Below are 24,441 nucleotides of genomic sequence, written 5' to 3' on the forward strand. Positions count from 1 at the left end.
GATCACTGCGTCGCGGCCGACGGCGGCTGATTGGGCAACGGCGGGTCACGTGGCGCGAGGGGAGGGCGGAGTCGGCCAATCCGGCGGAGGCGTCCCTGCGGTTGCCATGGTGAGAACATACCGCGGTTATTTACAGGGCTTTGGGTGGGAGGGGGAGGGGTCGTGCGGGGTCACCATGCTGTGTGTACAGTCTCCATTCCTCCTCGCTTCATAACATCCCCCACCTGTCCTCGTAGAACAACCAGAGACTGCTGGCTTCCTTCTAAAAAATACTCATTGCCTGGCTGTCATGGTGATCCCTCAGTTGCTGTGCTTTCTCACCCACTAATCCAGATCAAGCATGCAGCCAGTGAAGGCAAACACCAATTTACAGCTTCTGGTCAACACGACAGCCAGGCAGCGAGCATTTTCAGGAGCTCATTTATTTTTAACCACTTAAGCCCCAGACCTTTAGGCAGCTAAATGCCCAGGCCAGGTTTTGCGATTCGGCACTGCGTCGCTTTAACAGACAATTGCGCGGTCGTGCGACGTGGCTCCCAAACAAAATTGGCGTCCTTTTTCCCCCCACAAATAGAGCTTTCTTTTGGTGGTATTTGATCACCTCTGCGGTTTTTATTTTTTGCGCTATAAACAAAAATAGAGCGACAATTTTGAAAAAAATGCAATATTTTTTACTTTTTGCTATAATAAATATTCCCCAAAAATATATATAAAAAAAATGTTTTTCCTCAGTTTAGGCCGATACGTATTCTTCTACATAAAAAAATCGCAATAAGCGTTTATCGATTGGTTTGCACAAAATTTATAGCGTTTACAAAATAGGGGATAGTTTTATTGCATTTTTATTAATTATTATTTTTTTACTACTAATGGCGGCGATCAGCGATTTTTTTCGTGACTGCGACATTATGGCGGACACGTCGGACAATTTTGACACATTTTTGAGACCATTGTCATTTTCACAGCAAAAAATGCATTTAAATTGCATTGTTTATTGTGAAAATGACAGTTGCAGTTTGGGAGTTAACCACAAGGGGGCGCTGTAGGAGTTAGGGTTCACCTAGTGTGTGTTTACAACTGTAGGGGGGTGTGGCTGTAGGACTGACATCATCGATCGAGTCTCCCTATATAAGGGATCACTCGATCGATGCAGCCGCCACAGTGAAGCATGGGGAAGCCGTGTTTACACACGGCTCTCCCCGTTCTTCAGCTCCGGGGAGCGATCGCGACGGAGCGGCTATAAACGAATAGCCGCGCCGTCATCCCGGATCGCTCTCCGCGGGAACCCGACCGCCGCATGTCGCGGGGGGGGGTCCTGATCAGACCCCCGACCCGCGGAAAGGCAGGGACGTACAGGTACGCCAATGTGCCTGTACGTGCCATTCTGCCGACGTAAATGTACATGCGGCGGTCGGGAAGGGGTTAAACTCTGATCCAAATTATTGGCCCGGATTCACGTAGCACTTACGCCGACGTATCTACAGATACGCCACGTAAGTGTAAATGTGCGCCGTCGTATCTGTGCGCCGTGCCCACAGAACTAGATACGCCTGAAATTAGGCTTCATCCGACCGACGTAAGTTTCCTACGCCGTTGTATCGTGGGCGCATATTTACGCTGGTCGCAAGGGGCGCTTCCATTGATTTACGATTCGAATATGCAAATGAGTGAGATACGCAGATTCACGAACGTAGTTGCGCCCGGTGAATAATATACACGGTTTGCGTAAGGCTTACGTCCGGCGTATAGTTATTCCCCATCTATGAGGCGCAACTCATGCAAAAGGTATGGATGGACCAGGGAACTGCCGTCGTATTTTACGTAGTAGTACGTGAATAGGGCTGGGCGTAGGTTACGTTCACGTCGTAGGCAGTGACCCGTCGTTGTGTCTTAGGGAGTAGTTTTGACGTGATTCTGCGCATGCGCACTGGGATGCGTCCACGGGCTGGCGCAATGCGCCGATCGTTCGGCCCATCATTTGCATGGGGTCACGGTTCATTTAAATGGATCACGCCCACTTCCACCTACTTTGAATTAGGCCTGCTTACGCCTACGATTTTACGTTACGCCGGCGCAACGTTGGGAGCAAGTGCTTTGTGAATACTGTGCTTGCCTCTCTGCGTTACGCCAGCATAAAGATGCGCTCAGGTATGTGAATCCGGCCCAATATGTGCAAAAACAGGGTCTCTCTCTCGGCTTTGCTGTGGGGTCATTCTGTTGTGCTGGGGTGTTCTTCCCACCCCTGTGCAGTAGGTGGCAGCAGTGGAGTCAAGGTTTGGGTGCTCTTTCCCAGCAGCCAATCAGGAGGGTTTGGCCTCGCTGTGCATTCTAAGGAGGGTATTTATGGGGCAGACGCCAATGGTTCTGGGTTTTTCTTTAGTCCAGTGTGGCACCCACCATCAGGGTGGCCACATCACGGAGCCCTGGCGTTAGGGTCTACCTGGCTGGGGCGTGCGTGCCACGCAGTGTTCCTGGACCATGCTGGCCTGGAACATTTGAGCAGCGTCGGCGACCCAGTGAGCGACTGGGTTCCCACTTTTGAGGATCCCAAGCGGTATTGCTGTTCGGTGGGGAGTCTGTCTGAGAAGCGCCAATGAGAGGCTGGCGGTCCAATAGAGCCTCGACAAACCACCGGGGATCAAGGTAGCCGGACACTGAAGGATTGATCACCTGTCAGTCGGTACCTGGGCGACAAGTTGAAGGAGATCCAGGCTTAATTCATCTAAGGAAGATCTCCTCCGTAACTACAATCAGAGACAGGGATAGACTGGCCATTGGGACTACAGGGAGTTTCCCGGTGGGCCGATAGCTCAGTGGGCCGGCTTCAGTGACAGCAGACCGCCGCCCCTCTCCTCTCCTCTCCTCTCTCCCTTCCCGCAGCGCTCAACTCCTCTGCCTCCCCACAGCGCTCACCTGGTGGGAACAAAGAAGCAGGGGGGACGACAGAGGAGCATGGGGGGAGGGGACAGACAGCTGACTCAACAGCTATGGCCTGGGAGTTTCTCACTTCTGCCTAATCTTTTCCCATAAGGGGGGGCACCGAACAGATTCTTTGCCCCGGGTGAAATAATGTCTAGCTTCCCCACTGGTACTGCCTATAGAGTACCGGTACCAGCCATTCTACTCTAATAAAGTAGAACGGCTAGTGAAGGGGGAGAGGGGGTTTGGGTGGTCGGAGGGGGGGGGGTGCGGGAGTTGTCCGGCCGCCGTGGGAGAGACCTGTCAAAATGGGCCAGTCTGGATGAAGTCCAGGGCCAAATTTTTGTCCCAGTCCAGCCCTGATCAGAGAGGGTCTGTGGCAGAGACTTTATCCTACAAATGTCTGAGTGATACTCCGGCTGCCAGGTCAGTGAGAGGGGCCTGTCCGGGTACACTAAGCCCACTCTGGCAGGAGTGGCGCAGAGAAGTGTTACGCTTGGGAGCAGGACTGTTTCCCTATCATTGCGCCCAAATTTGCTATTCTCCCTTCTTCTTCAACTTTACTTTCCCCACCACAAGTTTTATTGTTTTTACCCGGCTGTGTAATAAAGAGCACAGCAAAGAGCACCTGTCGTGGACATTCCTTTACTTCTACTAAATGCATCATGCACCCCTAGGAATTCGGAAGAGCCACAAGGTAAATGTGCCACCCAAAACAACCAGCAGCTCCTCCGGGGGTAGTGCTTCATATATAATATTTTTTTTTTAGCAGAGACCCTAGAGAATAAAGTGGCGGTCATTGCAACGTTTTATCTCGCACGGTATTTGCGCAATCATTTTTCAAATGCCTTTTTTTGGGGGGGGGGGGGGGGGGGGGGGAGGGGGGGGAAACAGATTCATGAATTAAAAAAAAAACAGTGAAGTTAGCCCAATTTCTTTGTATAATGTGAAAGATGATGTTACGCCGAGTAAATAGATACCTAACTTTTCAAGCTCTAAAATTGCGCACACTCATGGAATGGCGCCAAACTTCGGTACTTAAAAATCTCCATAGGCGATGCTTTAATTTTTATTACAGGTTACCAGTTTAGAGTTACAGAGGAGGTCTAGTGCTAGAATTGTTGCTCACGCTCTAACGCACGCGGCAATACCTCACATATGTGGTTTGAACAGCTTTACATATGTGGGTGGGACTTTCGTGCAGATTCGCTTCTTAGCTGGAGACAGGGGCGTTTTACATTTTTTTTTATTTTACTTAATTTTTTTATACTTTTTTTTTTACAGTTTTATTTTTTTATCACTTTTATTCCTATTACAAGTGATGTTTACATTATTGTGAAGGGTCCTCCTTATGGAGAGATGCAGGGTCAATAAAACGTCATAACGTCGCGCCCGGGCCTCCGACGGTCATAGAGATGACCGGTGAGGAAATCTCCATCCTCATCCGGCCGATTCGTTGTCCAGCCCCCTGATGGCACGGGAGAGCCCGGAGAAGCACCGTATGGTGGTGGCGGGAGGGGGGGGATGTCCCCTCCAGCCACCTATAAGAACGATCAAGCGGCGGAACTGCCAATATGATTGTTCTTATCGTGCACAGAATCGCCGGCTGAAAAGAATTTCTGAATGATGCCTAAAGCCGCACCCATCATTCAGACCCCCCCCCCCTAAAGTCCAGGACATTATATGACTTCCAGTGGTAGGGAAGTGTTTAAAATCAAAACAGTAAAGTTAGTCCAATTTTTTTGCATAATGTGACAGATGATGTTACGTCAGGTAAATAGATATCATATATGTCACAATTCAAAATGCCACACGCTCGTGGAATGGCACCAAACTTCGCTACTTAAAAACCTCCATAGGTGACGCTTTACATTTTTTTACAGGTTGCATGTTTGGAGTTACAGAGGAGGTCTAGGTTATAGAATTATTGCTCTCACTCCAACATTCACGGCGATACCTCACATGTGTGGTTTGAACATTGTTTACGTATGTGATCGCTTCTGTGAGCGAGAATGCGGGGAAGGGGCGCTTTAATTCAGTTGAATTTTTTGAATTGTTCAACTTAGATTTATTTTCTATTTTGATACTTTCTTTTTACATTTTCTTTTGATCGCTTGTATTCCTATTACAAGGAATGCAAACATCTCTTGTAATAGGAATAGTGCGTGACAGGTCCTCTTTACATTAGGATATGGGGTCAATAAGTTCCCAGGTCTCTCCTCTAGGCTGGGAAGCCTGAAACCCCCCCACAAATATATATATAAAAAAAGAAGAAGGAGAGTTCTCAGCTTCCCAGCCGAGGTGGCGCCATTGTTTCAAATGCAGAGGTCGGGTGTGACGTCATAACATTGTGCCCGGCCTCCGACCGATCATAGAGGCTCCAGAGACCATCTGGCTCGCTGGAAATCTCTATGGTCAGCATCCGGGGCCGGTCGGTTCCTCCTCTGGTTCATCTGATGGCAGGGATCAGCCGGGAGGGCAGCAGGAGACGTCTGTATGTGTGGGTGTTGTATAAACTGTATGCAGCCCAGGGCCGATCCTAGGCAGGGTGCACAGGGTGCTTTGCACCCAGGCGCCTGCAGAGGTGGGGGCGCCGGAGTGCTAGAGTTCTCCCCTTCCTCCTTCTCTCCTGGTTTGTGTCCGTCCAGAACTGAAAGTGTGAAAGCACTCGGGCTCTCACACTGGGATTGCAGATGAGGCTTTTTTCAGGCGCTATTTTTAACGCTAATGCGCCTGAAAAATGCCGCCATGTAAAAGGGGGTCTAATGAACCATCTCCTGTACTATGTCTGCAGTCTCTGATCGTCTCCTGTACTATGTCTGCGGTCTCTGGTTGTCTCCTATATCATGTCTTCAGTCTCTGACCGTCTCCTGTACCAAGTCTGCAGTCTCTGACCATCTCCTGTACTATGTCTGCAGTCTCTGATCATCTCCTGTATCATGTCTGCAGTCTCTGACCATCTCCTGTACTATGTCTGCAGTCTCTGACCATCTCCTGTACTATGTCTGCAGTCTCTGACCATCTCCTGTTTCATGTCTGTAGAATGTCTGGGGGTCTTTCTAACAGACTCTCGAACAGAAGCCCCCTCTGTGTCCATCAGAGCCCCCCTCCAGGTCCCAATAAAGTACTCTGCTTCTCTTCCTGTATTTTGTTTATTGTTAAGAGATCATGTAAGGATCCCAGGTTAATGAAGACTTTGTGGGGGAGCATCTCTGTGGTTGGGCCATTGCCACATTTGTAAAGGGGAGGAGTTGGTAAAATGACCACACCCATGTGGGGCGCCAAAAAAATTACTGAACCCAGGCACCTGTGACCCTAGGATTGGCCCTGATGCAGCCTGAGCTCATTCATAGAATACAAAGCTCCCTGTGAATGGCAGAGCAGCACTCAACCTGATACAGTTTGTGGGATAGGAAGTTCCCACCCCAATGATGGAATACAGCGCTGTATACTGGATGTAGCCGAGGCTATACAGTGCCTTGAAAAAGTATTGATACCCCTTGAAACTTTCCTCATTTTGTCATGTTACAAATAAAATTTTTTTTATTTTATTGGGATTTTATGTGATAGACCAACACAAAGTGGCACATAATTGTGAAGTGGAAGGAAAATGATAAATGGTTTTCTATTTTTTTTTTACAAATATGTGAAAAATGAGGCGTGCATTTGTATTCAGCCCCCCTGAATCAATACTTTGTAGAACCTCCTTTCACTGCAATTAGAGCTGCAAGTCTTTTTGGGGATGTCTCTACCAGCTTTTCACATCTAGAGAGGAACATTGTTGCCCATTATTCTTTGAAAAATAGCTCAAGTTCTGTCAGATTTGATGGAGAGCGTCTGTGAACAGCAATTTTTAAGTCTTGCCACAGATTCTCAATGTGATTTAAGTCTGGACTTTGACTGGTCCATTCTAACACATGAATATGCTTTCATCTAAACCATTTCATTGGAGCTCTGGCTGTATGTTTAGGGTCGTTGTCCTGCTGGAAGGTGAACCTCCGCCCCAGTCTCAAGTCTGTTGCAGACTCTAACAGGCTTTCTTCTAAGATTGCCCTGTATTTGGCTCCATCCATCTTCCCATCAACTCTGACCAGCTTCCCTGTCCCTGCTGAAGAAAAACATCCCCACAACATGCCGCTGCCACCACCATGTTTCACAGTGGGGATGGTGTGTTCAGGTTGATGTGCAGTGTTAGTTTTCCGCAATACATAGGGTTTTGCTTTTAGGCCAAAAAGTAACATTTTGGTCTCATCTGACCAGAGAACCTTCTTCCACATGTTTGCTGTGTCCCCCACATGGCTTCTCACAAACTGCAAAAGGGACTTCTTATGGCTTTCTTTCAACAATGGCTTTCTTCTTGCCACTCTTCCTTAAAGGCCAGATTTGTGGAGAACACAACTAATAGTTGTCCTGTGGACAGATTCTCCCACCTGAGCTGTGGATCTCGGCAGCTCCTCCAGAGTTACCATGGGCCTATTGGCTTCTTCTATGATTAATGGTCTCCTTGCCGGCCTGTCAGTTTAGATCAGGGATCCTCAAACTACGGCCCTCCAGCTTTTGCGGAACTACACATCCCATGAGGCATTGTAAAACTCTGACATTCACAGACATGACTAGGCATGATGGGAATTGTAGTTCCTGAACAACTGGAGGGCCAGAGTTTGAAGACCCATGGTTTAGATGGACGGCCATGTCTTGGTAGGTTTGCAGTTGTGCCATACTCGTTCCATTTTTGGATGATGGATTGAACATTGCTCTGTGATATGCACAAAGCTTGGGATATTGGTTTATAACCTAAACCTGCTTTAAACTTCTCCACAACTTTATCCCTTTCCTGGCTGGTGTGTTCCTTGGCCTTCGTGATGTTGTTTGTTCACTAAGGTTCTCTAACAAATCTATGTGGGCTTCACAGAACAGCTGCATTTCTACCAAGATTAAATTACACACAGGTGGATTCTATTTACTAATTAGGTGACTTCTGAAGGCAATTGGTTCCACTAGACTAACTTTTAGTTAGGGGTATCAGAGCAAAAGGGGGCTGAATACAAATGTACGCTACACTTTAGATATTTATATTTTTAAAAAATATTGAAAATCATTTTCTATCCACTTCATAATTATGTGCCACTTTGTGTAGGTCTATCACAAATCCCAATAAAATATATATAATTACGTTTTTGGTTGTAACATGACAAAATGGGGACATTGAGGGGTATGAATACTTTTTCAAGGCACTGTATATACAGCAAGAGCAGCTAATAATAAGCTGTGAATGAAGAGAACCGTTCATTTGGACTTCTCTAACAGATGGAGATCCGCTTTAAACCCACAACTCAAGTTTTGTTAGTTTTTTTGGACAAATTGTGGATCTTAAAAATGTCATCTTCCTGTCATTCTCCAGATTTCTTGTCTTGAGGTCACATGTTAATTAAAGTTCCCCAGTAAGGCAGGACATAGACAGTGCCAACTTCTTTCCTGCAACCCCCCCCCCCCCAATCAACACAGACAGTGCTTTATGGGGATTAACTCCTTCTGAGTATTTGCCTGGGGGGAGGGGGGCAAGGGAAGCCCTCCCGGCCAGGAGCAGGAAGTGATTATTCACAAGTGAGTCCAGCAGGCTTGTTGTACACACACACACACTGTCTGAATCTTGTCTGGTTCCTGCTCAACCGGCCGAGATTCAGACCATCCATGGCCAGCCTAATGACAGCACAGACAGCGATATAAACCTGATCATCCTAAATCTGTGCAAAAGTAAAAAAACATTAACAAATTCGATTACTATAGGGCTTTATATGGTAATGCAATGAGACGTTTCAATAGTATTACATGAATAGAGAGTGACTGGTCAGTGTCTGGGAATACAAAACATTGTCATCTTTGCACAGTGGACAGGTTTAATCTGATGAAGCAGCAGTCAGGTCAAAGTACAGACCATGCTGACTGATTTAGATAAACAGGACTAAGTGTAGGTTCACACTAACAGGATGTGGAAACCAATGCAATTCCAGTGGCAGTTCCCGCATCGCATTGGACTCGCAGACAGTTCACACTGCTCTATGCGAACCGCTGCGGGTGTCAATGGAAAGTTAATGACACCCCCCCCCCCCGATCAGTTTGCATAACGCAGTGCCGACTGTCAAATGGTGCAGGAATCGGATAGCATGGGTAGGAACACTGGGGCAGATCCACAGAGCGAGTACGCCGGCGTACTTTCAAATTACCTGCGTCGTATCTTTGGTTTGAATCCTCAAACCAAGATACGACGGCATCTGGGTTAGATCCGACAGGTGTACGTCCTGGTACGCTTTCGGATCTAAGATGCAATTCTTCAGCGTCCGCTGGGTGGCGTTCACGTCGTTTTCCGCGTCGGGTATGCAAATTAGCTATTTCCGACGATCCATGAACGTACGAGCGGCCGGCGCATTTTTTTACGGCGTCTCTAGTCGGCTTTTCCGGCGTATAGTTAAAGCTGGTATTTTGTCGCGTATAGTTAGACCTGCGTTTATTTTGAATTTTTTTTGCGCAAGTCGTCCGTGAATAGGGATGGACGTAATTCACGTCCAAGTTAAAAAAAATTACGTCGTTGCGATGTCATTTAGCGCAATGCACGGCGGGAAATTTAAAAACGGAGCATGCGCAGTTCATTTGGCGTGGGGACGCGCTTCATTTAAATGAAACGCCCCCTAATCGTCGATTTGAATTCCGCCGCCAGAGATAGACTACGCCGCCGTAACTTACGGCGCAAATTCTTTGGGGATTCGAACCGGCCAAAAGTAAGTTACAGCGACGTAGCGTATCTCACATAACGCTGCGCCCATATATTTCTATGTGAATCTGCCCCACTCATGCCATCTGGTTCCACTGTGGACCAAAAAAAAAGGATCTTGAACCATTTTGGTGCGAATGCGATGCAATTTCAGCCAATCTGAATGGCTGAATTCTCATCATATAGGCACAGCAGTGTGGTTGCGAGTCAAATGCAATGTCCAACATCGCACCAGTGTGAACCCAGCCTTAGCCCTGGTTCACACTGGGCTGCGGGAGTGAAGCTGTGTGCGAGTTCAGCTGAACTCGCACGATTTCACTCCCGCCGGCAGTCCCGATTTCGGCCGCGATTTAAGAGACATCTGTGCAGGTTTCTGCACAGATGTCAATGTAAATCGCGGCCAGAAATTAGGACGGTGTCATTGCCGACAATTGCCGGCAAATGCTGCTGATTTGAGATGCGATTTCACATGTGAAATCGCATCTCAAATCGAAGCAAAACGTACCCAGTGTGAACCTGGGCTAAAACCCGTACACACCGGCAGAATGTTGGGAAACTAAGGCAGGTTAAAAAAACAACCAAAAAAAAATGCCAACAATTGGCATGCGTGTTTGTCGGTCTGTCAGACGTGCATGCTGGAAAACCAGCATCCGACAGAATCACAATCAGCTCTCTCAGCCAATGACAGAGAGCGCTGATTGGATCCTTCCGTCTGTCAGAACACAACAGCTCAGCAGGGGAGATCTCTGGACTAACCTTGCATAGCGAGTACAGCGGCTCCGACCAGAGCTGAGAGTTTTTTTTCCATTCAACCTGCAGGGATTGAAAAAACAAAGTGTGTAACCGGCATCAGGCAGGCCACTGTTTAGATCTTGGAACCGGCCGAGATGCGAACCGTGTATGGGCAGGCTGAATGTACCAAGTTGATCGATCTATCAGCTTGGGTCCAACCAGCATGCCAGGTTTTACCTGTGATCATCTCTAGCGGCTGCTATAATCACGCTTTTCTCAGGGGTGATGACTTCCCCCGCCCTCCAGCAGGGAGAACAGGCAAGGCCACACAACGGCATTTCTCCAAGCCTCGCTGGATTGGCTTTCCTTACAAGCTGGCCATACACTACTAGTAGATTTCCTAAGAGAACATACGTACAAAAATTCTCATCAGTAGATTTGATATCTTGGCGATTGTTGTTCCAAAGTACAAAGTGCACAATTTCATTTGCATTCAACATACAATTTTCAAATAAAATCCCAAATAAAATCTACATTCGCCATTAGAAATGCATTTGATAAAGAAAGTTTCCATCCTACTCCTTTGAATTTTCTTGTCACTGCAGTTGAAAGTGTTTGAAAAATCGAACTAAACCTTCCTGAAACAAAAGTTTACCAACAATATTCTAGTTTATGGCTAAGCTTTAGTTCAACATTGTTGGGGGGAGTAAAAACAAAACAAAAAAACACCACTAAAGAACAAAAACAAAAAACAAAACCACAATGCATACATACTTCATCCCACTCACTTTCTGAATGGATGAAGCCTGTGTGTGCCGGGCCATACAAGTGATAATTATCTGTCAAGTTAATTAACAACTTTTCTTGCAAGTGTATGGGACTGTGAAAAGAAGTTCTACTTATCCAAGCCTCTGCTCTCCCATTACGTTACTTCTCAGAGTCACAAAAGAAGTAGAAATAGATGTTGGAAGTTTGCAGGTCTGACTAGAGTAGCTTCAATTAGGGCCACCAGCCCAACATATATTGTAGGCACCGGTCCTGGGGGCAGGTTCCCTGAATAGTCCTCCTCTACATTTATGTTAACCACATCACCAGTAACAAAGTCATAAGATACCGCTCAGACCATTTTATACGCTGACAGTTTTCATAATTTCTGCCTTTTAGGCAACGACTTTCTGTTGATGGCAGCAAAATCAGGTGTAATGCGGCGTACAGTGCTGAGATCAATAGCAGCCCTGAGAACACATACAGCTCTAAGCCAGTGCTGAGGAAAAAATGTCCTCACGTAACAGTCCATGTATCTGGCATGGCTTGAGATTATTAATGAAACAAATAGATAGTATTTTTTTTTTTTATTACAAAAACAGAAATAAAACAAAGATGAACCTTATTTATAAAATATTTTTTTTTTTAGACGGGGGATAGTCACTGACATGTATCCATTTCCATCTTCTCACATGTTCTGCAGCTTACTGGAAAGAAGAAAACAAAAAACAAACGTTGTATATATATATATATATATATATATATATATATATATATATATATATATATATATATATATATATATATATATATATATATATATATATATATATATATATATATATATATATATATATATATATATATATATAAAATAAAAAAAACAGTTGACAGGTAACACATGGCATAAACTATCACTAATACATGTTGTATATTTTAAATGATATCCCAACAGGTAGTAGAGGCTTGTCGATTACAAAGTACTTGGCATAGATTTAGGGGGCTGTGTGTTTAGTTTTCCGTGACATCACAAAAGCTTGCTTTAAAAACTGACAGACAGTGCTGCATATAGTGCTGCCAGGTTCTCCCTGTTCATCACAGAAAATGAAAGGGTCATTGGATAAAACACATTACTCTTAAAGGTCTTAAAGGGGTTGGAAACCCTTGTTTTTTTTTATTTTTATAAAAATAACAAACTTGTTATACTTGCCTGCTCTGTGCAATCGCTTGGCACAGAACATCCCAGAGCCTCTTCCCCTGGGGTGCCCCTCTGGTGCTCCAGGCCCCTCACTCTACTACCTGAGTCTATTGACACAGACAGTGGTACTCAGACCCCCCCCCCAGTCACTGGATTTGATTTGCAGCAACACTGGGGTTTCTATATTTTTTAGAAAATTTGAAAAAAATAAGTTTTTCTTAGTTTCTGTTTTGTAATTTTGTAAATAAAGTACATTTTTCTCCTTCACTGATGTGCACTGATGAGTCTGAACTGGTGAGGTGGCACGAATATGCAGCACTGATGGGCACTGTTGGGGCTGCACTGATAATCAGTGCCCTGATTATCTATGCAGGTCTCCCCTGTGAGAAAATGCTGCCGATCTGCTTGTTTTTTGTAACACGCTCTGTATGAGAGGAAAGCCGATAACTGGCAATTCCTTGTTTACACGTGATCAAATGTGATTGGACACAGCTGATCACATGAGTAAAGAGACTCATCACAGCTCTTTACCAAGATCGGGGATGCACCGTGTCCTAGGGATACAGCGGACAGTCGATCGCCGCACACAATCGCAGCGAGAGTAGAACGGCGCCAATATGACGTCGCCCCAGAACGAGAGAGCCACCCTCCCATCATTTGTCTATACGGCAGGCAGGAGGTGGTTAAATACCAAAAGCACATCAAAAAATGATCAGTGTGAAAGAGTCCTAACCCCCGCTTTGTTAATGGATACAAAGTATAAAAGAAAACATCTTGAAGAGCTAAAAATAAATAAATAATATAAAAAAGTGTTACCTATCTTCTGCCGTTTTGCTAGATGGATAGTAGACCTTAAAGGCAAACCCACTTCTTGGAAATGAGCCCTAAAGTGATAAAATAATACACAGTATGAAATACTCCACATTACAGGCTTGAGAATTCATATATATGGACAATCATATCATCAAGGTCAATCATGCTACAAAAATCCCCAGTGATCATTACACATACACAGTGTAGCTGCATGAAATATTGACCGATCGCAGAAATTTGACACGCAATGCAATCATTAGTGATTATTGACTCCCACATGCCACTGTTCACTTCATGCATCAACAATTGCGAATTGCAAGCAAGACTTAAGCCAGCCATAGATGGTGAGATTTTCGTTTCTGCAACCACAGATTACAGGAAAGAAAGAAAATGGCTCAATTCCCCCATCAACAGTGTCAGTGTTGATGAGGCTAATCCCTCCCATGGCGCAGGGAGAACACAGTGATTACCGCCAATGGCTAAAGCTGCTGGAAATAATTGCATGCAGGAAATTCGACATGCTAGTTGATCGATGGACCGACTTGGGTACCTTCAAGCAGATTTGAACCATCTCTGGCCGGATTGAGCAGCACAATCATAGTGTGTGCCAAGCCAAACATCTCTCTATACGATTTTTAATTCTAGCTCAGGTGGGAAACTGTTGAAATGCCAAAGCAGAACTGCTTTCTTGTTATGAAGGGTTCCTTTCAGACATTTCATAACAGGGGCTTCAGTACTGCAACATCAAACTTTAGGTTGGCTGTGCTCACCAACTGGCCAGACTTTTTGAGTTCATCATTTTGCCAACCTAAGAAACTGGTTCAATATACATTTAAAGTGGATGTAAACCCGATTCATGAAATTTGAGCTATGCACATATATCTGCAGAGTTTTGTTTCTCTCTTCAAAGAGTGAAGTCCCGTAGCTCTCTCCTGAATCTGCCTGATAACTCCTGACAAACTCTCAGACACTTTAAATAAAAGCAGCCTGACATTTCTGTCAGGGGAGGTTGCTAAAATAGATTAACAGGGAGCTGGCCCTGTTACAAAACACCTCTGAGAGTCTCTGCCTATGATGTGAGGGGGTGTGTGCCTTTCCTCCAATCAGCAATTTTAGCTATCTTGGCTGTATGCCCAGACATCACACTCTGTGTTAAACAGGAAGAGAACATTTCCTAACACATCTTTCTAAACAGTTTATAAATGTAAAGACAGCAGATATACATGTAAAACCTATGTAGGGAGATTTGGTTAATCTCTGTGTATCATCTGAGGCTGTTCAATTCACTGGGTGTATGGAGGGTTTACATCCACTTTAAGTGTATAAAAAGAAAGTGCAGCGCTCCTCTTATATACATAGGGCCAGATCCACGTACCTTGGCGCATATATCCGTTGGGCGTAGCGTATCTCTGATACACTACACCGCCGTAACTTATTATTTTTTTGAATCCTCAAACAATGTGGATGTGATGGGGCGTGTTTTATGTAAATGCGTCTTGACCCGACGTAAATGACGTTTTTCAACTGTGCATGCGCCGTCCGTGGGGGTATCCCAGTGCGCATGCTCGAAATCAAATCGGAACAAGCCAATGTTTACGACGGTGACGTCATTCTATGCAAATCCCTATTCGCGAACGACTTAGGCAAACGACGTAAAAAATTCAAAATTTGACGCGAGGACGACGGCCATACTTAACATTGGCTGCGCCTCATATAGCAGGGGTAACTATACGCCGGAAAAAGCCGAACGCAAACGACGTAAAAAAATGCGCCGGCCGGACGTACGTTCGTGGATCGCCGTATCTAGCTAATTTGCATACTCAACGCGGAATTCTACAGAAACGCCACCTAGAGGCCAGCGGAAAAATACACCTAAGATCCGACGGCGTACTAAGACGTACGCCTGTTGGATCGAGCCCAGATGCAGTCGTATCTTGTTTTGTAGATACAAAACAAAGATACGACGCGGGAACTTTGAAATTACGCGGCGTATCAATAGATACGCCGGCGTAATTTCTTTGTGGATCTGCCCCATAAAGTGTAATCAAAGTCTGTGTCATTTATACTTAAATTATTTAACCACAAATAAATGCCTCTGAGCAGTAGGGTTCCTGGCGTGAAGCCGTAAGGCTACATTGCCGGGTTTCCTTACCTGCAATGGCGGCGGTGGCAGCAGCCCCCAACAGCTGAAGGAAACCTCAGCTGCAGTGCCGACATCGCTGGACTCTACGACAGGCAAGTGTCCCATTATTTAAAGCCAGCAGCTGCAGTATCTGTAGCTGCTCGCTTTTAATTTTTGCAGCGGTTAGTGGACCTCCGCTTTAAGTTTCAGATTTGTGCCGTCACTGTCCTGCTGGGGAAATTTCCCATCACTTCCTGTTGACACAACAGAAAGTGAGAGGAAAGCTCTATGAAATAAAGGGGAATTCCCTGCAAGGATAGCAGTCACAATACCAGGCTTCCCCAGAGATTTACTCTCACATCTTGTTTGGTGAAGGGTTTCCCCTCACTTTCTGTCTCAGTAACAATGGTCACCAGGATAAAGATGATGAATGGACTCCACTTGGGATACAAAAATACAACTTTCACAAAGTTTCTAATCCTTCCCTACACTACCCCCCCCCCCCCCCCAAAAAAAAGATACTAACAAAATGACTAAGCTCTTTCAGAGAATGATTAATTCAATCAAGCAGTTCTATTCTATTCTTGACTTCCTCCTCTACAGTCTTATTGAAACAAGGACTGCATTGTGTGAGGATAAGGACACTATTCGCATAACACAAACCTCTTAAAATGTATAACTGCCTTGAGGAAAAAACACCACTGGCCTATTCATCTGATGTTAATTTGATTTAACCTGCTTAGTTATTGTTCCTCCAGAGATAAAAAGAATTCCTGTGGATCCCCCTTTGTTTTTGCCCCAAGCAGAATTTGTAGCTTTACAGTGGATTTTACCCTCCACCTCCTTTCTGAAGAGCTGGTTTTGCGACGTGAAAAAATTTCTATTCATGATGTAAAAAGACCAATGTGCATTTGCACAGCTTAATGTCAAACAGTTTTGTTGAAGCAAGCTTTAGTTCCAGTAAAGTACTGTTAAAGATAGATCTCTAAATGATTGCAAGAGATTTTTATTTTTTTATCAAACATGTTATAGTTACCTGCTCATGGGTCCTCCTGCCTTCAAGTACATGCCAAACAAGCAGCTGGGGTGACTCGTTCAGGCTTGATTCCGATCGGCACTCAGTGAGGCTCAGCCCCGCCATCACTAGATTTGATCAACAACAGCAAGAGCCAATGGCTCCCACTGCTTTCACCGAGGCCAGAGCAGGATCAGGCTCAGGTAAGTATTTAGGGCGGAGCTCCAAGCCCCCCCCCCCCACTCCTGAAAAAAGTCAGCAGCTATAAACACTGTAGCTGCTGACTTTTAATATTCAGACACTTACCTGTCCAAGGATCCCGCAATGTCGACACCCCAGCCAATTTTTTAATTGGCTCTCGGGTGCTGCCGCAGCCACTCCCGAAGAGAAACCGGCATTAAATCCTTGTGTTTTTACAGCCGGTTCCCTACTGCGCAAAGCACTTTGTGAATGGCCTTGGCGGTGGATGGGGGGCCAAACTTCCAGGGGACCTCGCCGTCTCCTGAAAGTGGGAATGGGTACCTGTCAAACAGTTGCCCACTCCAACCTCCTCCCGAATGGTGCCATATATGGTAGCGGGGGGGGGGGGGCAAACAAGCTGAGCTTCCCCTTTTAGGTGGAGTTCCACTTTAAAGAAGGGGCAATTGCACCTAGGATTTTTTTTTTTTTTTACCTTAATGCATTAAAGTGATTAACCTTTAGCCTTCGCAACCACTTTAAGGCTGGGTTCACACTAGTGCGATGCGGGAACCCTACGAATCCACTGCAGGTTCCCGCATCGCACCCGATATGCAAACTGCTGGGGAGTGTCAATACATTGCTAATGACATCCCCATTTTAGCTTGCATATTGCATTGCGAATTGTCAGTTTGGATATGAATCGGATCGCATAAATGCAGACCAAAAAAAAAAAAAGTTCCTGTCAGAGTTTAGTCCACATGCGATGCGATTTCAGACATTCTATCTGTATGGCTAAAATCGCATTGCATGGACATTGCATGTGATGCCGTGCGAAACACGTGCGATTTTGCACCATGCAGCAGTGTGAACCGGCCCCAATACAGACTAGCAGTCTTTCCAACAGGCTTCTGTTAGCTTACTGTAGCCTGTGAGCAGCTTGAAAGTAGTTTACCATCGGCACTCATTAAAGCGGAGGTTCACCCGAAATTTTGACTTTGACTCAAGTAAACTAGCAGGCAGAGACAATAATTAATCCATTGTTTTGTTTTTTTTTAATGGCGATCCTTACCTTAGTCCTGCAGCAGTTTCTCCCCTGTCACTCAATATTCCCCGCGTGAGTGGGCGTTCCTAATCACAGGCTGTGATTGACGTGCTTCCGACTGGCGCATACTGCGCGTCACGAGTTGCCGAAAGAAGCCGAATGTCGGTGCGGCTCTATATGGCGCATGCGCACCGACGTTTGGATTCTTTGGCAACTCATGATGCGCAGTATGCGCCGGTCAGGAGCAAGTCAATCACAGCCTGTGATTAGGAACGCCCACTCCAGAGGGAAAGCCGGGGGTGAAAATAGCGATATATCGGTATGTATGAAAAAAAAAAAAAAAAAAAAACAACAGCAGCATACTGTTGGTCTCCTAGGTCAGCTCCATGTATTGTTAGAATTTTTTTTTAGGGTGAACCCCCGCTTTAAGATCCATTTTGAACTTTCCCAAAATGGAACTGAAGGGTGCTTTAACCGTTTCAATAAAGTTGCTTACTTGAAGTTGTCTGACAGCTAAGAAAATTCTTAGTAAAAGCTTACTATACTCCCTGTTCTTATACAGGCTAAAGCCCATATCTACAAGGCTGAAAAGAAAAAAATACAATAAAGTAGGTTCTAGCACGTAACCCCCACCCACCCTGAGCCTAGTACACACTGCTAGTTTTTTACTTTGTTCAAAAATTGGCAGCTCAGGTTAGCTGCTGTACCAACAATCTGATGTTAGTACAGTGACCTCCATTGCTGTTTTATTGTGTTCTGACAAGGGAATGCCCCCCCCGCCAAAACACTCCAGACAGCGCCGGTCGGCAGACCTTTTCCGGTAATGCCCCTTCAACAGAAGCCAGTACACACAAGGGCCAAAATGTCGTCCGGTTTCTATTGAACCAGCCTATGCCGCCCGACATTCGGCCTGTGTGTACGGGGCTTTAGCCTAACCCCTATAACATGCAATTAACTCTTAGCCTACCCCCTACAAAACCTGCAACCAACACATAAAGCAGGGCCACAGTTTTGTCCAGCTCTGCCGTCTTACTCTAGATACAGTATGTGGCAAGCAATGGTGAAGTGTTATTGAGATTCATTCTCTTACCGGATTAATGGTGAGGCATTCTGTATTCGTGATGTTGAAGGGATCATATTTATCAGCGATGACAACTACATCAGGCAGGGGGTACAATCGCAGTGCATAGTCATACGCCCAGTACACAGGGCTGACAAACAGTGGCAGTGGCGTCAGGTGTCCCTGAGAGAGGATGGTTTTCACAAACTAGATAAAAAAAACAAAAACATATGAACTTGATTTATACCATTTGTACAAATACACATGGTATATATTAAATAATTTCTTATATATACACGCTATAGATATATTATGGATATATGTACATATGTCCGATGTGTACGCCATAATGTCACAGTCACGAGAGAAAAAAAAAAAACGCTGATCGCCGCCATTAGTAGTAAAATTTTGTTTTATAAAAATGCCATAAAACTATCCCCTATTTTGTAAACGCTATCAATTTTGCGCAAACCAATAAATAAATGCTTATTGCGTTTTTTTTTTTTTACCAAAAATATGTAGAAGAATACGTATCGGCCTAAAATGAGGAAAAAAAATAGTTTTTTTTATATATTTTTGGGGGATATTTAGTATAGCAAAAAGGTAAAAAATATTGCATTTTTTTTTTTTTAATTGTCGCTCTATTTTTAGTTATAGCGCAAAAAAATAAAAACCGCAGAGGTGATCAAATACCACCAAAAGAAAGCTCTATTTATGAGAAATAAAAAGCGCAAATTTTGTTTGGGAGCCACGTTGCACGACCGCGCAATTGTCAGTTAAAGCGACATAAATAGGACTGCCCGCATGGGGATGCACGGAACACCTGTGCATCCGCATGCCAGTGAACATGGCCCTCACTTAGGCATATGTTGTAGTACGCGATGTGCGAATAAGGCCTGTGTATGGCCACACCAACACCTTTTCATGCACATTAAATGTAGATTATGTATGAAGACATTCACAAGACTTGAAAATGTTAGATTTCAAAAAGTATGGCAAATAACAAACACACACACACACACACACACACACACACACACACACACTAGGATTTAAAGTGGAGTTCCACCCATAAATATAACATTACATCAGTAGTTTTAAAAAAATGTCATTAGTCCTTTAAGAAAAAAACTTTTTTTTTTTTAGATGCCTTCAAAGTGTTGTTGCTAGGCAGAATAGTTAATCTTCCCACTTCCTGCACCTAGGTGCTTAAGCTTCCTAACCTACACAGCACAGACTCCTGGGAATGTAGTGGGTGTAACTTTCCAGGAGTCTGTGCACTCCCCAGTCTCGAAGAATCATGTGACTTGGACAGTACAGGTGCTGAAACCTGATCTGAAACCTATTACACTGCTTGTGCAGCACTGAGCATATGCGAGATCTGCAAGGCTGAAATCCAGGAAGTCATACAGTCTGGCTTCATGATGCCCACACTTAAGATGGCCCCAGTCAATTTCTATTTTATAAAGTGTCTAAATGCTGTAACAACCTAACAAAACGGACCTTAGTTTACAGACTAACTTTACTAGAATACATTAAGCTTGTGTATTACAGGGGTATTTATATATAAAAAGTGAAATTGTGGCCGGAACTCCGCTTTAAAGTCTTAGAATTTGCGCCAATAACCCTGTCCATGATGTTAACTAGACAAACCATATTTACACCGAATCCACATCTTACAATAAAACGTCCTTGTTGTCCGTTACTTACATGACTGGGAATGTCCAAACTGCTGCTGGGGAAGCGAACACAATTTCTGCACATTTTGTTCACCAGATCCTCCCGGAATACAACGATTTCCTGTGTGCAATACTGAATCCTGCAACAGACGGCAATGAGTGTAGCAATGTGCCAACTACCTACAACCTTTGTCAAAAGTTTATTAAATGATCGTTATACCTTGGCATGCCATATTTCCAAAACTATGCTTATAAGTACATCAGTAAGCCAAGTATATAAGTGGGCGTTATATTTTCTGCCAGGAAAAAATCAGGGTATGCATTTACAGCAGTAAAAACTTTACCTGGCTGCCAGCACACCATATACCACAACCAACCAGAGATCAAAAATGGCATACCAGGGTACTTGCCTAAACAAAATTTGTTTGAAAAATTAGAGCTGCCACTGCTGACCTTTAGAAAATGCTAATTGTCCGGTTTTCTGTTGCTTCAGCAGTTGAATTTTCTGATCTGGAACAAGCATGCACCAACCACGAACTTTTTTTTTTTTTTTTTTTCTTTTACAGGAATCATTTTTATTAGTAGCCCGGCCCTGGATTTCTGAGACCGGATTCCACAACAAAGTAATGAGCGTCTGATGGAATGGCATCGATGTCGGATCATTTCACTCAATCTAAAGCTCATCCACGCGGGATGGATTCCTGATTCTGGGCTCATCCTCATGGTCATCACGGCCAATTTCCTTCTGTTCTTTGTCTCTTTTCTCTCTCCATTTCAGATTCCCTTGCCCTCGCTTTCTGCAGAAGTTCCATCTTTCTTTCTCTGCTCAGTTGTTTTCCTTCTTTCTCCCACTCTGCTTTTAATGCGTATGCCTTCTTCAGATATTCCATTCTCTTCTTATTGCTCACCCTCTCCATTTCCATTCCCATCAATTGATCTTGGACTCCTCCGCTCTCTGATGTCAGGATCTTCAGCCTCGTTCAGGGGCGTATCATAAAATGAGTGGGCCTTTGCGATGCTCTGGAACAAATGGTACCCAGTAGTGTGGCAGTTGGCTCCTCCCCCCTGTGATGTCGTAAGATAAACAACTTGTTTTGGTAAACAAGGTAAGTCTGTTATGTAAATACGGTAACTATGGCGGTAACTAGGTGTACACCTGTAAACCACATTCCAGAAACCAGAGAGGATTGTGGGTAATTGATAGCGCACGGCGGTCTTCTAGCGCAATGACTCCTCTGTGTTCTCTATGACTGGCTGCACTTTGGCTTCTAAGGATTTGTTATCTCAACCACGAACTCCTGATCTGCATATTTGTTCCAGATCTGTGCCTCACAGAACCAATGGCACTGGATCAGCTTGAGAGCCAGGCAATTAGCATTCTCAAGGGTCAATAATGGGGTCTCTATACTTCTTCAGTACAGTTTATCACAGAGAATGAGAGGTGCAGTCTGGGGACTGTAAGGCCCCGTACACACGGTCGGACAAAACCGATGAGAAAGGACCGAGGTTCAGTTTCATCGGTCCAAACCGACCGTGTGTATAGCCCATCGGTCTGTTGTCCTTCGGTCCAAAATTTTAAAACATGCTTTAAAATCGAACCGATGGCCCGCTGCCCGATCGGTCCAAACCGATGGTTAGTACAGAAAGCATCGGTTCAAAACCCGCGCATGCTCAGAATCAAGTCGACGCATGCTTGGAAGCATTGAAATTTGTTTTATTCAGCACGTTGTGTGTTTGACGTCACCGCGTTCTGACCCGATCGTTTTTTGGAACGATGGTGTGTACGCACATCAGGCCACTTTAGCGGTGAACCGATGGAAATGGCCCGTCTGACCATTCTCATCGGTTTGGAACGACCGTGTGTACACGGCCTAAATGTTCCTTTTTCACCTGGTAATCCTGCAAGTAACACTTCACGCTCTAGGGTGACAACAGTCACTCATTGTATCAATAGAGAAGCAGGATTGTCACCCACCCCAATGAACGTCTTTAAGATGACGTAGAATGATGACTGCGCAAGCCAGGTATTTTAAGTACAGTACCTGACCTCACAAATGCCCTTTTGGCAGGATGGAATCAATTTCCCACATACAAGACACCAAAATCTTGTGGAAAGCCATCCAAGGAGAGTAGAGGAGGTCATAGCTTCAAAGTGGGGCTGGGCATCTTCATAATAATGGAGGAGGATGAGGGCCACTATTTTCAAACATATACCCGCACGTGGGTGTATATACACGTGGATCTGGTAAGCATGATAAACCGTCTCCTGGGGTTTATCCAATTTAGTATAGCTCCAACCTTTTACATTCATATTTTTTATGGGGGACTTTTATCTTTTTACTATTTTAGGGATCTTTACACATTACTTATTTAAATCTTTTTTAAAACGTAATGCCGATCTACTAGATATATTCATTCTTATATTCATGCCAGGGACTGATTTTTAGAAACTATTGGATAAAGAATAGCTTTTGAATCAAATATATATACCGGTATATATTATTAATAATTAGGGGTTGATATTCGCACCCCAGCTGTAAGATCACACAGTCCGTACAGAAAACACCACCATATATGCAAGGCATCACTAAATGGAACATTTTTTAAAAGACACTTTGCTTAAAAATCTTAGGGAATCAAATTATTTTCACCACTGTAAGTCAAGAACCTTCCATAAAACACACAACTCACCTGCATGGATTTGTGGTAAATATGGAGAATGGGACTCGTTGCCTAAATTCCTCTGTGATATGCTCTGCTATGGGTGGCCTGTAAGAAATACTTTAATTTAACCAAGACACCAGCCTCATACCAGTTACTTACCACACAAAACCAATGTATTTATTTGCTTATAAAAAGTTTAGGCTGGGTTCACGCTACTGCGAATTAGATGCGAGTTTCCCCGCATCGAATTCGCATGTCAGGAGATTGCAACTGGCTCTCTATGAAGCCGGTTCAGACATCTCTGCAGCGGCTCCAGTGCAAATTGCACAGGAATCCGGTGCATCTTTTGGTCCGTTTTAGGTCCGAATTCAGGCAAAAATTTGGGCTAAAATCGGATCTGAAACGGTGAATGGAGACGCACCAGTGTGAACCCAGCCTGGCATACTTCACTTTGCTTGCCCCACACATCAGTCTCCATGAGGCCCCTTTCACACTGGGTGCGGGAGGTGCGGTGGCGGTATAGCGGCGCTAAAAAAACCATTGTATTTATTGCGATATTCAGTCGCTAGCGGTGCGGTTTTAACCCCCGCTAGAGGCCGAAAAAGGGTTAATACCACCCGCAAACCGTGGCTACAGCCGCGCTGTCCCATTGATTTCAATGGGAAGGAGCGTTAAAGTAGCGGCATACACACAGCTCCTTTAGCGTTCCAAAGATGCTGCTTGCAGGAAAAACATTTTCTCCCGCCAGCGCATCGCCTCAGTGTGAAAGGCCTCGGGATTTCACATTGAGAATGCTGGGTCAGGATTATTTCAGGCGTTATTTATGCGCTATTTTTAGCGCTAAAACGCTTGAAATACGCCTCAGTGATAAAACGCCTGAAATACGCCTCAGTAATAAAGGGGCCTAAGTGATGCATCAACATTTTCGAACTTCTAAGCCTGCCGTCTGACTGAACCCCCCGCCGCTTGCCTGGGCTCTCCCATGCCACCGGGGGCTGAAGACGTAAGCCATACGAAACGTACGTCAGCCGCCACGGAGGTGCCGGGTTTTTATGCGTTGTTGTTCATCACAATTACGGACATACATTTATTTTTTCTATTTTATCTTTAATACTAATGCTTGTTGGTTTGTATTATTTAATTAAAATATTGTGCACTAGCAATTTGCACTAATAGTGCCCCCTATCAACCCTTTACCTATACTAGATAGAAGCACACACTTAATCACCCACAGGGGAGCAGCTCAGCACTTTAATGTGTTTTTAAGTCATTCTAATCCGGGGATATGCAATTAGCGAACCTCCAGATGTTGCAGAACTACAAATCCCATGAGGCATAGCAAGACTCTGACAGCCACAAGCATAACACTCAGAGGCAGAGGCATGATGGGACTTGCAGTTTTGCAACAGCTGGAGGTCCGCTAATTGCATATCTCTAATCTATCCATTATTTAACCACTTAACGACCCCTTCACGCCGATATA

General features: G+C 44.7%; 1 protein-coding gene across 1 annotated transcript in view; it reads right to left on the minus strand.

Annotated features, from left to right (window-relative positions):
• Window positions 1-11,833: 11,833 nt before the first annotated feature.
• Window positions 11,834-24,441, minus strand: part of POLE2 (DNA polymerase epsilon 2, accessory subunit) — a 35,577-nt gene continuing 22,969 nt past the window's right edge. The window contains exons 15-19 of the mRNA XM_040333881.1: window positions 22,986-23,063; window positions 20,326-20,434; window positions 18,646-18,822; window positions 13,200-13,267; window positions 11,834-11,892 (exon numbers count right to left, since the gene is read on the minus strand). Of these exons, the coding sequence (XP_040189815.1) occupies window positions 11,874-11,892; window positions 13,200-13,267; window positions 18,646-18,822; window positions 20,326-20,434; window positions 22,986-23,063 (451 nt within the window). The 3' untranslated portion in view covers window positions 11,834-11,873. The remainder of the gene's footprint in view (window positions 11,893-13,199; window positions 13,268-18,645; window positions 18,823-20,325; window positions 20,435-22,985; window positions 23,064-24,441) is intronic.

This window comes from Rana temporaria, chromosome 13, assembly GCF_905171775.1.
Source record: "Rana temporaria chromosome 13, aRanTem1.1, whole genome shotgun sequence".
Classification (NCBI taxonomy): domain Eukaryota; kingdom Metazoa; phylum Chordata; class Amphibia; order Anura; family Ranidae; genus Rana; species Rana temporaria.